This window comes from Enhydra lutris, unplaced genomic scaffold, assembly GCF_002288905.1.
Source record: "Enhydra lutris kenyoni isolate GAN:26980312 unplaced genomic scaffold, ASM228890v2 scaffoldscaffold14, whole genome shotgun sequence".
Lineage (NCBI taxonomy): Eukaryota > Metazoa > Chordata > Mammalia > Carnivora > Mustelidae > Enhydra > Enhydra lutris.
The window spans coordinates 7,260,340-7,280,071 of NW_019154098.1; the positions used below are offsets into that span (position 1 = coordinate 7,260,340).

General features: G+C 40.2%; 1 protein-coding gene across 2 annotated transcripts in view; it reads right to left on the reverse strand.

Annotated features, from left to right (window-relative positions):
* The window catches only part of LOC111146653 (KH RNA binding domain containing, signal transduction associated 3), a 185,097-nt gene that overhangs the window by 79,048 nt on the left and 86,317 nt on the right, over positions 1–19,732 (reverse strand). For both annotated transcript variants that reach the window (XM_022502292.1, XM_022502293.1), the window contains 2 exons: positions 16,096–16,242; positions 3,360–3,499 (listed from right to left, as the gene is read on the reverse strand). In XM_022502292.1, the coding sequence (XP_022358000.1) occupies positions 3,360–3,499; positions 16,096–16,242 (287 nt within the window). The remainder of the gene's footprint in view (positions 1–3,359; positions 3,500–16,095; positions 16,243–19,732) is intronic.

Sequence of the window (19,732 nt, forward strand, 5' to 3'; positions counted from 1 at the left end):
TAATGAGAAAGTGGTAAAAAACATAAAAGTATTTCCACCATAGATTGTATTAAAGGTGCCATCATGGGCTGCAATAAAAGTCCAGTGAAAGGGACAAAACCAAAGCTCTATGGAGGAAATGCAGCGGCAGAATGGATGGAGGGAAGCCCAGCTCCAGGTGAAACGCAAGGGAGGACCAAAGAGAGAAGAGAGGTACGGACGGTGGAACCAGGGTCTACAGATCTTGGGCGAGTCATCACCTTCCTTGCTTGAGAAATGGTGAGTGAACACACCAGTGGCCCCTCACAGGGCTGTTATGAGGCGTAACCTAGTTAATATCTGTAAATGCTTAGAAAAGTACTCAGTCAGTAGTAGATGAAGTAGAAGTGTTAAAATAAGTTTTGGTGTGAGACACAAAGAAAAGCAGGATGTAAAGAGGTGAGGGGCTGGGAAGGGATGCAGAACTGTGGGCAGAGGAGCAATGTTCACGAAGATATGGGAAGGACGTGAGCACCAACTTCATGAAATAAACAGTTTCCAGCGGGGGTTGGAACACAGGAAATACGGCAAAGTAATCAGTGAAGACTAAACAGAGTGAGGCCTTAAGAAAGAATACAGGAGGGCTCTGAGTACCTCTTCGAGGAAGAGAAAAGCAGAGTATTTGAAACATCTGGTACCGAGGAAGCCCACAGTCAAATGGAGGAAAGAAGGTAGGGGTGTGTGAGGTGCTCTGCCCAGTGCCACAGACATGCGTCATGAAGAGGAATAATTTTTCATCTGGGTAGATGGAGGTGTTTCTGCAGACACTATACTCAAAATACCAAAAAGTTTCTGCCTTCCTCATCTGTTTAAACTTAATTTAAAACCTGACAGTGAGGGATGCCTATGGCTCAGTTGGTGAAGCGTCTGCCTCGGTTCGGGTCCTGGGATCAAGTCCTGTATCAGGCTCCCTGCTCGGAGGGGAGCCTGCTTCTTCCTCTGCCTGCCACTCCCTCTGCTTGTGCTCCCTCTCTCATTGTCTCTCTCTCTGACAACGAAATAAAAAAACATCTTAAAAAACAAAACAAAACAAAAAAACCTGACAGTGAAATGAGAACTTATCTTCAATCAAAATGATAGCTCTGGTTAAGGAACACAGCATCCCCTAAAAAGTGCCCTCAACAGTGACACTGAGTGTGCTCTCTTCCCTCCGCCTCCGTCCGGGAGGTTCATTCTGTGAATGTTGCCTTCTTTAGAAAAAGGGCATTTGCTGACGTGATTATCAGGTGAGCATCTTGGGAAGGGAGGAGTACTCTGAATCGCCCGGGGGGCCTAAACGCTATCACGTGGCAGAGGGAAGCACATGGAGATGACAGACAGACAGGAGAGAAATCCACATGCAGAGACCGGAGTGATAAGACCACAAGGGAAGGCATGTTGGCAGGCACCGAAGCTGCATCTGGCAAGGAAAGGATTCCCTGCTAGAGGGAAACCACCACCACCACCTTGACTGTGGTCTGCCCAACACTGATTTTGGACATCTAGTCCCCAGAACTGATAAATCTCTATTGTTTAAAGCCACCAAATTTGTGGTCGTTCATCACAGCAGCCACAGGAAACTAACGCAGTGAGTACAGTTGACCCCGGAACAACACGGGTTTGAACTGCATGGGTTCGTCTGCACACGGATCTTTTTACAATAAATACAGAACAGTAGTGTAAATGCATTTTCCCCTCATGAATTCCTTGTTAACATTTTCTTTTATCTAGCTTATCTTATTGCAATAATACAGTATTTAACACATACACAAAATGTGTTCTCGACTGTGTTATAGGTAAGGCTTCTAGTCAACAGTAGCTTCTTAGTAGTAAGTTTTGGGGGAGTGAAAAGTTATACACAGATTTTTGACTTTGCAAGAGGTCAGTACCACTATCTTCCCACAATGATCAAGGGTCAATTGGAATTTCTTATGATTTAAAGTAAATTTAATGGTAGAAGAAATAAAAATGAGAGGGATTTACCATTTACTGAACACCTACATAAATTATTTCACTAAACCATCAACAGCGATCCATTATCAGCCTTTTTTAATAGAGTAAACCCACTTGGTACCATGAGCAGATCTGTTTATTTTACATCGCAAGAACACCTGTTTGTAATTGCTCTCTTTGACCATACACTAATCAGCAACACTTAATAAGAAAACTGACTTTTTATTCTCCTAAATAAGTTGGAGATATAAAAGAAAGCTATTTGAAATTATTTCATTCAAAATCAATCTGAAAAAATATATATGTAGTCACCAGTGAAAAATCTGTTACTTCTTTCTACTGAGTTCTTTTGGATGCAAAGATTAAAAAATTAAAAATATTTTTAAATAAATTTGAGATATATCTCAATATATGGTTTTGCTTAAACTGTCTTATGAATTCATTAAAACATTTTATTTTTTATTTTTCATTATGTTCAGTTAGCTAACATAAAGCACATCATAAGCTTTTGTTGTAGTGTTCAATGATTCATTAGTTGTGTATAACACCCAGTGGTCATCCCAACACATGCTTTCCTTAATACCCACCACCCAGTCACCCCACCTCCGCACGCCCCTCCCCTCCACAACCCTCAGTTTGTTTCCTGGAGTCCAGTCTCTCTCACGGTTTGTCTCTCTCTCTGATTTCATTTTTCATATTAAAAGTAGTCATCAGTCCAAAGACAGAAAAAAAATTCTGTGTACCTGGACCAGCTGAGGAGTTTCAGAGCATTCACAGTGAATAAAATGACAACAGGCTTCTGGATACTCACTTGGTGCCTGACATGGTGCTCAACAGAGATGTGGCAAAGAACTGGCCTAATCCTGTACTCAATGGGGAAGGCACATGCTTCCAAGACTTCAATTTGCATATCAATATTATTTTAAAACAAGCCTCATTTTAAAAAATTTTAAAAATTAATATTAGGGGTACTGAGTGGCTCAGTAGTTAGCCATCTGCTTACGCAACGGGTCATGATCCCGGGGTGGAGGCCCGCACTGGGCTCCCTGCTCAGCAGGAAGCCTGCTTCTTCCTCTCCCACTCCCCCTGCTTGTGTTCCCTCGCTTGCTGTGTCTCTGTCAAATAAATAAATAAAATCTTAAAAAAAAATTAATATTAGAGTGATAAATAAACTTGGCTACAGTCATCAGCCAGTAAGTGGTACAGGTTCTATTTAAACCCAGGAATATCTCACTCCAAGCAAAGTGAATCCCCTTAATTACAACATTATAATGTCTGAACATATTCTTGCAGGTTTTGTAAGGATATACCGATAGAGCTGTTTGACTATTAATAAAGGAGACATTAAAACGGTTGCCATGGTATCCTATTCTAATGAAAAAAAAAGTAAGTCAATTAATTACACCTACCTGGTTATTGCTGGGGTGGGTACACCTCTTGTACGCAAGGTGGGTTTCCCTCGAACAACCGGTACATCCGCATTTTCTGAACCACCGTTCAAATATGTTAATTCTTGGAGCTGTGCTTGCCTGATTTCATCATTATAGTCCTACACAGAAGACAGAAGACAGCATAACTCAGCTCATGTGAAAAATACAAAAGTATTTAGGACAAGAATAAAACAACTTTTAATAGAAGAAAGGTCAAGGAAACAGCTGAATTCATAAAATAAGATTTGAGATTGTTGAAATGAAAATGCATCAATAAATTGTTATAAAAAAGGGGGGAAAAAGCGTATTTTTCCCAAACTAAAATTTTCTACAATCAGCCATTATTCCTTCTGCTGGACCTACTTTCCAAGTAAGATACTTATAAGCAAATTAAAATACCATATACAGACACATGGCACTGTTATTTACAACTCAATTCAACTAGTAGTTACTGCGATCTGTGAAGGACCACTAAAAGAGCTAGAGGAGGAAGCCTGGCTCCCTACAGCCAAGGAGCTCACAATCTAACAAAGGAGGAGGACATACATACAACAGGATAGCTTTACTGAAATTAAGAACCACGTGTACACATTCCTCTTGTACATTTCCATCTGGATATTATACTAGAAAAATGCACCATTTTCAAAGCTGAATATATCTTATTCTTGGAGACCTGCTCTTCTTTATCTTACGACTGTTTAAATATTCAACTGAGAAACCCTGGGAGTCATCCTTGATTACTCCTTTCCTGAATATCTCCAACCCCATTCAAGAATCATCAAGAAGTGTGATCTGTTTTACAATAAAACGAAAGTTCAGGTCTAAACTGTCAAAAAGGAAAGTCCTGTAACTCAGCTGTGGGCAATGAGAGCAGGTTCCCAAAAGAAGTATCATCTAAGGATGAGTGTGAACTAACTACCAGAAGAGGGGCAGTACACTACTGTAGCTGGAGGTAAAAGCACATTTTAAGACCTAAAGAGATGGTGTCCAGGGAACATGAAGAAGTGCCATACGGCTGAATTACAAGAGCAACTTGGGGTGTGTTTTTTTGGGGAGGGGGGTTGGGCTCAAAGTGGAAAGGAAAGCAGAAACCAAATCAAACAAAGTCTTCAGTCATTTTAAATGTAACTTAAAAGGTTTAAAATTAAGGGTACTAAAAAGCACTTTAGAGTTTTAAGGAAGAAAGTTGCATATCTAGGTTTGTGTTTTAGAAATATTATAAACAATTGGATGCCATCAAATTAGGTAACTAAGATGACAGAAAGACACGGATGAATTTCTACAAAGACACAAATTACCAAAACTGACTGAAGAAGAAATGGAAAATCTGACAGATAAGCCAAGAGACTAAATTAGTACTCATTAAGTGTCCTGCAAAGAAAAGCTTAGGCCCACAAAACTTTAATGGTGAATTCTACAAATAATTAATAAAGAATTAATACTAATCCTTCACAAACTTCCAGAAAAATGAAAGAAGAGGGAGTACTTCCTCACTGTTTCTATAAAGCCAGTACTGTCAGGGTACCACAATAGACAAAGACATTGCAAGAAAAGAAACCTATAAATGAATATCCTTATGAATACAGAAACAAAGGCTCTCAAAAAAATTAGGAAGCCAAATCCAACAGCATAAACAAAATAAAAGGAGGAAATATAAACAAGAATCAAGTAAAACTTATTCCAGAATTGCTAGTTGTCTTAATATAAAAAAACCAATTAATATAACACCATAAAAATAGAATAAAGAACAAAAAATGATCATTTTAATACAAAGAAACCAAACCATTTGTGAGAAGAATCCAATGCTTTAATGATAAAAACACTCAACAACTAGGAAATCCCAGAGTTAACACCGTATTTAATAGTAAAAACGTAGAAGAATCATCCTAAGATGAGGAACAAGATAAGGAAGTCTACTCTCACCCCTTCTATCCAACAACACACTTGAGGTTCTAGTCAGGACAATAATGTAAGAAACAAATAAACAGCATTCAGATCAGAAGGGAAGAACTAAACAACCTTTATTCACAGATGGCATAACCCTGTATACAGAAATCAAAAGAATCCACAAAAACATTATTAAATAATCACATTACAAAAGGTTTCAGGATATAATGAGATCAATATACCAAAATCAATTTTATTTCTTTATGAACAATACAAAAATAAAATTAAGACAATAATTCCACTTATAGTATCATCATAAAGAACAGCATAGGAATAAATTAACAAAATAAGAGCAAGATTTGTATACTGTACAACAAAATACTATTGGAAGAAATTTTTAAAAAATCTAAGTAAATGGAAACATACCCAATGTTCATGGATAGGAGGACCTAATATTGTTATGATGACAGTATCTCTGCCTTACTCTCCCACCTCCCAGACTGATCTACAGAGATGAGGAAATCCCTATCAAAATCCCAACTGGCTTCTTTGTTAAAATTTCTATGAAAATCCAAGGGACCTAGTATATCCAGAATAATTTTAAGAAAAAAGAACAAAATTGGAGGACTAATATAATCCCATTTCAAAACTTACCACAAAGCCATAGTAACAAAGACTGTGTAGTACTGGCTTAAAGGGTAGACATAAAGATCAGTGAAATAGAATTGGGAGCCCAGAAATAAGTTACTAAAGATTGATGTTCAAACAGTCTCTTTAACAAGTGGTACTATAGTAATAAGGAGAACACTGAAGATAATGGAAGTCTTACACCTTGCTGGCAGCAATGAAAACTGGTCCAGCCACTTGGAAAAACCAGTTAGCACTACCTCAAAAATGCTTTTTTTTTTTCTTAAAGATTTTATTTATTTATTTGACAGAGAGAGAGAGAGAGATCACAAGTAGGCAGAGAGGCAGGCAGAGAGAGAGGGGGAAGCAGGATCCCCACTGAGCAGGGAGCCCAATACGGGGCTCCATCCCAGGACCTGAGATCATGACCTGAGCTGAAGGCAGAGGCTTAACCCACTCAGTGACTCAGGCGCCCCTCAAAAATGTTAAACACAAAGCTACCATGAAACCTAATAATTCCACTTCTGGGTCATACCCAAGAAAGTGAGAACATACATCCCTCCAAAAATCTGTACACGAATGTTCACAGCAGCATTCTTGATAATAGCCAGAAAGTACAAATAACCCCAACTGAAGTCCTTGACTAATAAAGAATGGACAAATAAAACATAGCATACCCGTACAATGGAATATCATCCAGCAATGAAAAGCAGCTTCAATGAACCTTGAAAAGAGTACGCTAAATGAAAGAACGCAGGACAAAAGACTACACATACTGTTTCATTTTATACAAAATGTCAAAAATAGGCAAGTCCATAGAGACAGATTACTGGTGGTATGAGACAGAGAGGTGAGAGACAGCAGGGGACTGGAATGGGGACTGCTTGCTCAAAGGTATAGGGTTGCTCTGAGGAATGATGAAAATCTAAAGCAGATTGTGGTGATGGCTCCATAACTGCCAACGCACAACAATCCAGTGAACTCTGGCCGTTTAATGGATGAATTGTAGGGTATGTGAATTTTATCTCCATAAAGGCTGTGTAAAATACAAAAAAGTGAGTGAGTGGTTGACTAGGGAGGAAGAAGAATGGGAAGTCACTGTTGATTACAAGGTTTACTTGGGGGTAATAAAAATGGTCTTGGGTTATGGTGACAGCCAAAGAACTCTATGAATACATGAAAAGCCACTGAATTGTATACGTTATAGGAGTGAATTTTATGTGATGTGATTTAGATCTCCATAAAGATATTCAATGGAAAAAAGCACACTAGAGGCAGAAATCCCAGATGGAAGCTCATAATTCCAGTGTGTGGTAAGGACAACCTGGAGTACAGAAGTGGCAGGCAGGATGAGGAAAGGAAGTTTTGGTGTTATTTATAATGTTTAATTTTTCTTAGACATGGTAATATTCTAGATGGCAGAGGTATATCAGCAAAGTCAAGAATGTCAGTGGACATCTGGAAAATAAGAGGGGTAAGTAACAATGGTATCATGTTGTAACCAGTTTGGTACAGGTTGACTCTGCACTGGCTTATGACACATTAATTCTGAGAAGTCCCATAACAATCAGACATAAAAACCAGAAATTTAGAAGTTAAAGATATGGATACAGAAGTGGAGAAGGAAGGGTTATTCAGGTGCTACACAGCACCGAGCAGAGCCTGTCGTCAAGGCAGGCCTGTGGCTGCCCCCGGAAGATAACCTCTAAGCCCACAGAGGGGACCGCCTGCTAAGAGAGTTTCTGTATGCGTGGCTTTGAGGCCAAGCAGTACAGTGTGGCGAAACGAGTCTGCCCCAGCAATGGGATTAGCGGGGAACCTTTGTTTTGGCTCAGGAAGTGGCGTGGTGATGCTGGACTGGGAGCAGCTGAGTTCAGACCAGGGACGCCGTATGCGTACGTGATGGATCCTCAATAAAAACTGTGCAGTGGGGTGCCTGCGTGGCTGAGCAGGTTAAGCCTCTGCCTTTGGCTCAGGTCATGATCTCAGAGTCCTGGGATACTGAGCCCCACATTGGGCTCTCTGCTCAGTGCGGAGCCTGCTTCCCCCTCTCTCTGCCTGCTCTCAGCCTACTTGTGATCTCGGTCTCTGTCAAATAAATAAATAAGATCTTTAAAAAAATAAAAAATAAAAACCATGCATACCATGGCGCAGGGGAGGCTCCCTAGCTGGCAGACCCTCGTGTGTGTTGCCACGCATCACTGCTGGAAGAATCAAACGTATCCCTGCGGAATTCCCCGCGAAGGGACACTTGGAAGCCCAGGCCAAGTCTTCCCTGTGCTCCTTTCCTTGCTGATGTTGATCGGTATCCCTTTGTGGAAATAATCCATAGTCACAGTGTGTAACCGATTTTCTGAGTCCTATGGGTCGTTCTAGAGAATTAATGAGCTTGTCGCGGGGACCTCTAGCAAGAAACCATCTGTTTACAAACATCAGCCATAAGCAGGACGCTGGGGCATGTTACTGGAGCGGGAGAAGGGCTCTGGACAGCTATGCACGGTAACAGAAGAAAAGCCACACGGGGGGATGGATAAGGGGAGGCAAGCCCCTGAGAGGGACACGGAGGTCCGCCTAGCATGAAAGCCACAGGAAGTCAGTGCTACATCCCACGGGATCCCACGGGATCCAAGAGTAAAGCCAACACTGACTTCAGCAAGGGTAGTTTTGGGAAGGGCAGAGCTGGAATCCATCTCAGGGGAAGGGAGAGGGAGGGGGAGAAAGTCACAGACACAGAGCAGGCGGGCAGGTTTTCCAGCTGTGCGACTCCATGAAGAGGAAGAGGAGGGACTGCCCCTGGAGCGAGGAATGGAGGCTCCTACGATAAAAGAAACAGGCTTTCCAAGTGTGAATAAAAGATTCAGGGGCAACAGCTTCCTGAATTATTTAGAGTTTAAAATACGAAATAGACTTCATACACTTATTTAAAAAAAAAAAATCTGCTATCTCTTCCTTACTTTTCAAAAAGCAGAATATAAAAAATGACTTGAATCCTGTAGTGGAAGGCACTGTGGAATAGGAAAAGTAGTGTGAACACCAGTCGAAAAGGAAGTCCAGAGAAAGCTGAATCCATAATAAGCAAACACTTGCAGAGGCAAATTCAACCTGCCACGACTAGTGGGACGGGCACAAGACCAGGCGTCTAGGTTTTCTTGCAGACGGAGGTTCTTTCTCTAACTTATTTAGGGCACTAGGATCTCAAAAGACTCACTTAAATCTATCATTATTTCACCCTCTCTAAAATAAGCCTTTTAATATGCTCCTTACCATTTTACTAAAAATGTGTGAAGATTCATAAATTATTTGTAAAGCACATGCTAAATAAAATGTGAAAATGTGCTACATAAATGCTAAATATTTGCCCTGTTGGAAAGTGCGAGGAGGTGTGACACAAAATTGTACGTGGTTCCAAAATAGGTTCATGGGAAAAGAACACAGCATCCAAAAATACCATTAAAAATTTTAAACGGAAAAAGAAATTGCTCTGAGTGATTACAATGGTGTCACAAAAATTAGAATGAAAGCCCATTTTAGACATCATCTTTGTAAAAATACATTCTCAAGAAGACAAACTGTAGTCAGAAACAAATTACGGAATCTGAGTCAACACATCTGGGTTAAGCCTGAATTTAATGAACTGGACTCACCAGATTTGTGATGTTAGACTAAAATTTTAGGGAACTGTTTCTGTCAGATAGAACTATTGGTAAAAATCATTGTAGTTATAGTTTTCTTGGTCTGTAATATGATGATTTGAAATCAGGTGGGAAACCAAGTGACATATGTTAGCACACAGACTAAATGATAACTCTACATTTTAAACTAGTCATTAGTAAATTATCATTTTAACTTCCTATCAGAAAAGTGAAAATATTATCACACTAATTCAAACATGTCATCAATTGTGAAGAGTGGAAAAGTGATCAGAATTCTAATTACACAGGTACACGTGGAATTTTACTGTCCAGTAAATTTAGAACATATTTAGATGTGTTAGCCTAGAGAATGGGAAAAAACTTTTTAAATGAAATCATTAAAAATAATTCATTAAAATTTAGTGGATACTCAGCCACGGATGTTCTCTTCAGATATATTTGCCCAAATACACCAATGATTATGTCAAAGATTAATCTTGGGATCAATGTCTATATTATAATCTATAGAAGTAACATAAATGTTCATTATTTGAAGACTGAATACATACTTCTGGAACATGTATATGATGTAATATGCAGACACCAAAACGAATGAGGGGAAATATTACACATCCTCATATGGTCAGGGTCCAAAATACTCTTAAGATTTAAAAAAATAAATGTAATGAGAGAATATAAGACTTGTAATTTAGCTAAACAAGAAGCTTAGTAAAACCTTTCCATAAAAAGCAACAATAAAAGCTGACCACACAGTTAAAATCAACCATTTCAGGGGCACCTGGGTGGCTCAGTTGTTAAGCATCTGTCTTCGGCTCAGGTCATGGTCCCAAGGTCCTGGGATCAAGCCCTGCATCAGGCTCCCTTCTCAATGGGAAGCCTGGTTTCCCTCTCCCACTCCCCTGCTTATGTTCCCTCTCTTGCTGTCTCTCTCTCTCTCTCTCTGTGTGTCAAATAAATAAATAAATAAAATCTTTAAAAAAACAATTATATCTTTAAAAAAAAAAAAACATTTCCAAACTCTGGGAACTGACTGAAGTTGCATAAAAAACTGAAAACACAGTAACTTTATTAGTGTCAGGTACGAAATGTGGGAGTCTGGCATTTTGTCTGGAGAGGCTGCCATCCTTCTTCCCCAGTCCAGATGACGTGTCAGTTCCACCACTAGGGAAGGACATGAAAACCAATAGTTTGCTGCAGGAGGAAGTTCACTTAATTTGGAAGAAAGTGTGGGAAAAAAACAAACAAACAAACAACAACAACAAAAATACATGCCCAACAGCACTGTCAATATCAGTAACAATTCTGGTAGCAAATACATAAAAGTCCAGTGAATTAACAAGCCTAATATTCAGGTTTGGGGTGTGGCAAGCAACAGACTAGCGGACTAGCCAGAAACTTAATAGTCATGGAGAGTCCTGATGTGTTCTCTGCACATCTCTGCTGAATATAAGGCCTGAAGAGAGCGTAAAGCTCCACCCTCCGTCCCTCCCCAACAGTGACTCTAGCCATGTGTAAAGGACAGGCAGGGATCAAGACCTTGGTCACAAGTAAAGACCAGGGCAGCTGTGACAACTGACCAGCCTGAGTGCTCCCCAACAGCTCCATCAGCAGAGGCTGGAATCCTTATCAACACGTGCGTGTGAGCACGGCCTCTGATTAACCTCTGGTGACGTCTGAGTGATGCTGACGCCCAGGGCGCACCCAGTGGCCCAGGTTAGAATACAAGTGAGGAGAAAAATGAACCAAGCCGTAAACCATGAAGTAGACAGACTGCACATTTAGTCCAACTAAATCACTAGAAATGAAGGAAAAAAACCCACAACAACAACCTTGGAGACTAAAATGAATCTGAATGCAAATGTGCTATAATATGTTATCTGACGTGTGGAGTTTTCAAAAAAAGAAAAGTTAAGAGGCATGCAAAGAAACAAGAAATGTGACCCATATATAGAGAAAGCAAACAAGCAAGCAAGCAGGTGAGCAGTATGAAGACGCTGTCTTGGAGAGGGTCCAGATGTTGGGGGAAAAAAAGAGAGAGAGAGAGAGATTTAAAGAAAAAGAAAAAAAAAGAGAGAGAAAGTACAGCAACTATAATGAAATTTAACCATAGGAGTTTAACAACAGATTTGAGATGGCAAAAGAATGAGTCTGCAAACTTGAAGATAAGCCAATTAAAATTACCCAGTCAGGAACACAGAGAAGGAAGGATGAAGAGAAAGAAGCCTCAGAGATGTGTCAAACACCGTCAAGCGCACCAGCACACGAGTCAGGGGACTCCAGGACTGATGGGAGCAGAGGAGAAAGAAAAAGCAAAAAATCCTAAAGAAACAATGGCTAAAAACGTTCCACATTTCAAGAAAAATGTACACTTATGGATCCACAAAGCTTAATGAGTAAGAAGGATAAGCATACACAATTACAGTTAAATTAATGAAAATGAAAGACAAAATGTTGGCAGCAGCAAGAGAGAAGCAAGAGATCATGTACCAAACAATAAAATCATTAAGGACTCTTCTCATCAAAAATAACGAAGGCCAGAAAGTGCAGACTGGTCTTCTACCACCTGAAAGAAAAAACTGTCAGCCAGGAATTACATAAACTATCTTTTAGAGTACAGGTGAAATAAAGACATTTATTTATATCTTATATTATATAAGATTATATTATATCTTGTATCTGAGAAAAACAAAACAATTTTGGGAGGTAGCAGATCAAGGTTACAAGAAAGACTAAGGAAGTCCTTTGGGCTGAAAAGGGGTAGTACCATATGGCGACTCTATCCACAGAAAGTAACGAAGGGCACCAGAAATGGTAAATGTGCAGGTTAATACAAAGGTCATGGAAATATTGCACTACTAGCCAATATCCCTCATGATTATAGATGTAAAGATCCTCAATAAACTACTAGCAAATCAATCCTAGCAACAGGTAATATGACCAAGTGGGATTTAACCTGGGAATGCAAGGTTGGCTTAACAACTGAAAACCAACTAATACAATACACTATTATTAAAAAAAAAAAAAGGGAGAGAGAGAGATAAATCACATGATCATTTCAACAGGCAGAAAAAACAACTGGCAAAATCCAGCACTCATCCACGATAAAATTCTCAACACCCAGGAACAGAAGAGAACTTCCTCCACAAGGTAAAGGGCAGCAAGGGAAAGCTTACAGCTGACGTCATACTTAATGGTGAAAGACTAAGAGCAACAAGCAAAGATGTTCCACCTTCACCACTCCTGCTCAACAACGCCCTGAAAGTTTTAGTCAGTGTGATGAGGGAAAAATAAAATAAAAAACTAAAGACATTAAGATTTCAAACAAAGAAGCAAAACTTACTTTATCCACAGATAACATGATTCTGTATGTAGAAAATCCTAATGATTCCATAAAAGCCAAAACAACAGACCAACATGGTCACAAGACACATAATCAGTGTATAAAAATCAACTGTATTTCCATATCCTGGTAACCATTTGAAAATGAAATTTTTTTAAAGATTTGTTTACTTATTTGAGAGGAAGGGTTAAAGGGAACATGTGCAGGAGAGGCAGAGGGAGAGGGAGAGACAATCTCCAGCAGACTCCCTCACAAGCCTGAAGCCCGATGTGAGGCTCAATTCCAGGACCCTGATATCCTGACCTGAGCTGAAACCAAGAGTCAGATGCTTAAACACTGCACCACCCCGGTGCCCCTGAACATGACATTTTTTTTTTTAAAGATTTTATTTATTTATTTGACAGAGGGAGAGAGATCATAAGTAGACAGAGAGGAAGACAGAGAGAGAGGAGGAAGTGGGCTCCCTGCTGAGCAGAGGGCCTGACATGGAGCTTGATCCCAGGACCCTGAGATCATGACCTGAGCCGAAGGCAGAGGCTTTAACCCACTGAGTCACCCAGGCGCCCCTGAACATGAAATTTTGAAAGCCCCATTCACAATAGCATCAACAAGTATAGAATACTTAGAAATAAATTTAATGAAAGAAGGCTAAGACTGGCACCTCGAAGACTATAAAACACTGTGGAAGGAAACAAAAAATATCTGTTAAGTAGACACTTCACAGTCATGGTCTAGAAAACTAAGTATTGTTAAGATGGAAATTATCCCCAAACTGAGCTACAGATTCAATCCTCTATCAAAACCTTTGGAGGTTTTTGTTTGTTTGTTTTGCAGAAATTGACAAGCTAATCCGGAATATATGTAGAAATGCGTAGGAACCGGAATAGCCAAAACAATTTTGAGATAGTGCTTTTTCTTTAAAAAAGCATCAACAACCTGGATTTGAAACCAAATTGCTAGAAGGCTAAAGTAATTAAGAGCATGACACTGGCAAAAGGACAGACATATAAATCAATGGAACAAACTGAGAATGCAGAAACAAATCCAGACATTTATGTTTAGTGGATTTTCAACCACAGTGTTGCAGTTCAACAGGAAAAGGATTGTCTTTTCAACATACGGTACTGGGATAACCAGCCGGATATCAACACAGAAAAAGACAGACCCAGATCCTAACTTCATACCATACATAAAAATTAACCTAAAATTGATCGTAGGCTTAAATGAAAGAACTAATACTAAAAATATTAAGAAAACACAGCAGAAAAATTTTGTGACTCTGGGTTAAGCAGAGTTCTCCTGGTCAGCCCAAATTCAAGGGGAGAGAAGTCAGATCCATGTCCTGGTGAAGTGTAAAGGGGATGGGGTGGGACGTCCTGTGGCAGCCTACGTGGCTAGGTCAGCACTCCCTAGTCCACACTGAATGACCACTAAGACATTAAACTTCTTAGTCTTGTCAGAGTAGCAGTCTTATAATCGTTTATATGAACATCTGATTCTTACCTGTCCTCCCATTATATAGACTCTATAGGGGCAGAAAAAAGAATGTCTTTTATTACTTCCCATGTATCTATCACATAGAAAGTACTAAAAACTTTGTTTCTAAACTCAATGAACAGCAGAACCTGGTTGGCAGAGTCGGTTAAGCTTCTGACTCTTGATTCTGGTTCAGGTCACAATCTCAGGGTTGTGATTCGGAGCCCTGTGAGACTGGAGCCTGCTTAAGATTCTCTCTCTCGAGGTACCTGGGTGGCTCAGTCAGTAAGTGTGTGCCTTCAGCTCAGGTCCTGATCCCAGGGTCCTGGGATTGAGCCCCATGTCAGACTCCCAGCTCCATGGGGAGCCTGCTTCTCCCTCTCCCACTCCCTCTGCTAGTGTTCCCCCTCTCACTGTCTCTCTCTGTCAAATAAATAAATAAAATCTTTAAAAAAAATTCTCTCTCCCTCACCCTCTCTCTCCCTCCTCTCTAAAAAAATAAAACAAAATAAAAAACTAAATGAATAAATGGATCTTCATATTGGCTTGAGGGAATTAAGCTCCCAAGTAAAATAACTTATAGAATCCATGTTTCGCCTTTTCCAAGGCAATCATGACTTAAAATATCCTTTCCCTATAAATTCAACAGTTTTCCTCACAGATAATATAGTCCTGATACATGTGCTGTGTATGTACATACATGTGTATGTAAATCAACCCACTAGACCATCCTGGGATTGCTGAACTCAGTCCTACCTCAGGCAACTGTCTAGCAATGGGACAGCTTCTCTAAATAAATTGTCTAAGGAACCAAAGTGTTCAATATTCTGTTTGTTTTTTTTTAATCTAGTACATGTAAATTATATAAAAAACCTAAATTAACTTTCCTAATAGAGGTATGGGTATGTTCTCTTTAAGTTTTCATATTCTTAGCAATGCCAAAGTGTCTGGGAAGGGTTAAAACAGAAGAGCAATTGTTCTATTAACAAAGCTTAAGGGGCGCCTGGGTGGCTCAGTCAGTTAAGCCTCTGCCTTCAGCTCAGGTCATGATCTCAAGGTCCTGGGACCAAGCCCTGCATCAGTTCTCTGCTCAGCAGGGAGCCTACTTCTCCCTACCCCTCTGTGATTTCTCACTCTCTCGAATAAATAAAAATCCTAAAAACAAAAACAAAAAATAAACAAGAAAACAAATCATAAAACACTTGGCAGAAGCCAGCTAACTGCCAGCACGGTGCCTTTCTTCTCTGTGCTCCTTATGCGTATGTCTGTGGTTATGCTGACCATGCTATACTGTGATCACTGGCTTAGGCTTCTCTCTTCCCTATACTGCATCGCCCTGGAGGGGATGCCTCGGTCTTTTATTTATGTCTGCTGGTCCAACACCACACACAGCACTTGCTGCATGAAAGGCACTAGTATGTTTATTTTGGAGAACAATGGATTTGTAGGTGATTTTAGTGTCACAAAAAGGCTTAGGACATGTGAGTTCCAAAACTTGAACTAGTGCTTACGCTCTTCAACTTTCTTGGCCGTAGAGCCTTTACCAGTATTATCTAATCTCTTTAAAAATACCTTGCCTCATTTATAAAGAAATAAAAATGCCAATTCCCAAGGACACTTTTAACAAATAAAGTGCTGTGCAAATAATACTTACTGATAAGAATTACCAAGGATTAAAATAAAGGAAGAGCTTTTAAAGTATAAATAAACTATCAAGGAAAACTCTACTAACAGGAATGAGGAACTTTTTGATTTCTTCCAGTGCGTGTCCCATCCGGGCATATGCTTCCGCTGGTGGAGCGAAGACTTCAATGAGAACATGGAGGTCATCATTGAGGTGAAAGTACTTGGCCTCTCCACTTTTCCTCAACTCTTCTTCCTGAAGAAAGAAAAACCAAGCTTGAAAGGGTGTCTGTGTAAGAGGAGACACAGGAACGCTACACAGAGTTGATCCAACATGCAGCTGTCAGAGAAGGCTTGCTCAAGGGCAAGCAGCACCCGCAGGAGGAAGGATTAAAACACAAATCTGATCCTGCCATGCCCACCTTCCATGAAAACACCCAAAGCTTTGAGATTCTATTGGAATAAGTCTCAGCTCCCACCTCTAGCCTAGAGGGAGACCCTTGGCCATATGATCTGGCTGCTTTGTCTCCTCCCATCTCCCCCAGCCTGACACCCCTCCAGCGGCTGCTCAGACCCCTGGTCCAGCCAGCTCATCTCCTAAGCTCCCTCTACACTGGTTAGGGTGAGTATCCGTGATGCTGCCACAAACCATTTCCACCATCAAATTACTGAAAATACCTATTGTTTACTTGATTATTATCTAATTTTCCTCACTGGAGGTGATCGCAACAGAACAAAAACCATGATTGCCTTCTGTGGCGCTCATTTTCCTTGTCTAGAAAAGTGCTTGGTATACAGCTGACACTCCACAACTACTTCTGAATGAATAGGTAAACATTATTCATCGTTTCTATGTTCATTTGCTCATTCATATATTCATTCAAAAAAAATTTCTATATGCCAGGCCCTGTATCTGAGGATAAAACAGTGAAAAAAAATAATAAATGAAAGATTTTATTACAGGATTTTACAAAATTATGATACACATTTTTTAAAAAGTGTTTTTTTTTTTTTTTATTGTTTGTTTACACAATGAAATTCAGGGGGAAAAAAGAGGAGGAAAAAAACCTAGACCAGTCAGCAAGAGACAAATGATTTTGGTCCATTATTTTCTCCTAACTAGTATTCTTTATAGTGGGAAATGACAAAATGGGGGTCTTCTAAAAGTCTTTGTTTCCAACATTCAAATCATACAGACAGATTAAGATGAGTAGGTACCTACACCTAGAGTGACTTCCAAAACAGGGAAACCTTCCCAGACTCTCTAAAATACCAAACCCATGAGAAGGAGAACCCTAGAACTCCTGGCAACAACACCTTTTAATTCCACCACAGGCCTAGAGGTCAAAGAGGCACAAGCACCCTTGATTTCACCATTTAAGCCTTCAACTGGTGTTACTTCACTAATCTGACTGCTTTTAAAGGAAGAGAGATCTCCATCTAGAGCATGACTAGGACATGGGGTTTTGAGTCAGATATGCCCAAAGCGTAGCCGTGCCAGACACCAGGTGCATTTGTTTAGACTGAAGAAATGTAATCCAACCCTTAATTTGAAAAATCAGGTTGGTGCTAACATAAGTGTATTAATACAGGACCACTGAGAAAAGTGAAAGAACCAACTTTCCATAAATGCCTGGTGAAGGAGATCACGTACGTACACCCAGAACACTGCTTTACACACACCAGGACTGAGTATATGCCGGTTTCCTTCGCATTTACAGAAAGTAGGTCAGAAACTGAAGGAAAAGAAGGAAAAACATTTGAAGCAAGGAGAGCGAATATAAGCTACCATAATACCCTCCGCATTTCCTTCACACTTGGTCACGCATAAGAAGAATGATTCTTTTAGGCCAACTACAGACTATTTATTCTAATCAGAGCACTTTCCATCCCTTGATCTGATACTCTGTCTTTCAGAGCTGAAGTTTTAAACTTCACAGAACCGAATTTTATGTTCAACAGTTCACTTCTGAAAAGCATAATCTACTGACGTAAACACTGTTTACCTATTGGAATACGGCATCACACTGGGGACACTCACGAGAGTTTGTGACTGATTCACAGGGCAGCGCTCTGCCACTGCTGCCGCAGATGGAAACAGCCAGACAGGCCTTCTTAGCCCAGCCTGTTGTCCTCATCTCCACACAGCGAGGGGCGTTACCAGCTCCTTTCCTGGGTTAGTGGGGACAGGCACTATGGAGTTTGGGGAAGAACGCAGACTTTGTTTGGAGTTCTGCTTTCAAATCGCAGATTCAAAATGTAGTGTATAATTTTGGACAGGTTACTTTATCATTTTAAAGAGGTGATTTTCAGTGAAGAGTAAAAGTATAGTATCTACTGCTCAGAGGGTTTTTGTAGTAATAAAGTTATCAGAATAGTAATTAGGAGTTATTAGTAATATACAGGCATTGTAGTAAAAAAGGAGTTTCATATTTAAAGACATAAAAGTCTTTAGAACTATGCTTAGTACATAATAAACACTCAATAAATGATGACGGCAGTATTAATTATCCTATTAGTCTAGAACATAGACAATAAGGGCAGAACAGCTAGCATGCTGGGCACAAGCTGAAGGCTCAACAGACCACAGCATTACAGTAATTGTTATGCTACATAACCAACTGACCCAAGTCAGTAATAACTCCCAAAATTTCATCAATGTAGAAAATACAAGAATAAAATGAATTATGGTCTCATTAGAATTTAGATAGTGAACACTTTGAAAAGCTAAAAGATGAGATTTTTAATAGTAATGGAAATCTCTTTAGCAATAAACATTATTAACTGAGAATTTCTGCAGACTAAAAGGAACAACAGAAATCAGCATTCAAGAGTTCCGGCAGTGAGGACCTGGCTGCAGTACAGGACACGGGATCCCCGTGGTCGCTGCTTCTGCAGCAAGCCTGTGACTTGAGTTATGACCTATGGTGACATCACTGAAATGCTTTGGAAGGTGTGACTGTTGGCTGTGTGGGGCAGAGGCCGGCCACAGTATGACGCGCAAAAGGAAAACAAGGCAGGGGGAGTGGGTAAAACTGTACTGAAGAGTTCTAAAAAGAAAAAGACAGACTCAAGATTTGACACGATGAGCTCAAGTCTGAAAGAGCCAGAAGAAGTCTAGAAAGTTTACTGCTTATGGCCACAGGTTGATGGGAGCCAACAAGCAGAAGCAGAGTTGACACCTGTGTGCTTCTGAAGGACAAGACAGACTGCCCGGCCCCCTCTTCTGTGAGGTTTAGGAAAACGCCTGGAGAACACTGAAGATCTGAGAACTGGACTGGCAACATTTGGGAGGATTCGAAGAACACTTAGTGTTCAAATGAAGAGCCCAACTGAGCTTTCCGCAGGTGCAGAAGCCTGTCTGGTGAAATTTTTCCTACCTTGTTCGGAATAGCCAAGGTTCCTTGAAAGGAGATGACAATTCTCAGGCTATTTTTTTTTTTAAGATTTTATTTATTTATTTGAAAGAGAGAGCAAGAGGAGAGAGCATGTGCACAAATTGTGGGGAGGGGCAGAGGGAGACAGAGAAGCAGGCTCCCCACAGAACAGGGGGCCAGACACGGGCTCAAGTTCAGGACCCTAGGACTATGACCTGAGCAGAAGGCAGACACTTAGCCAACTGAGCCACCCAGGTGCCCCACTTTATTACTGTTTCTTGGTATGACCTCCTGGTCTAGGATCAGGTCCTTGCTTGTCCCGGGGATGCAGAGAATAAGAAAGCTAATAATAACTGTGAACACCTCCTG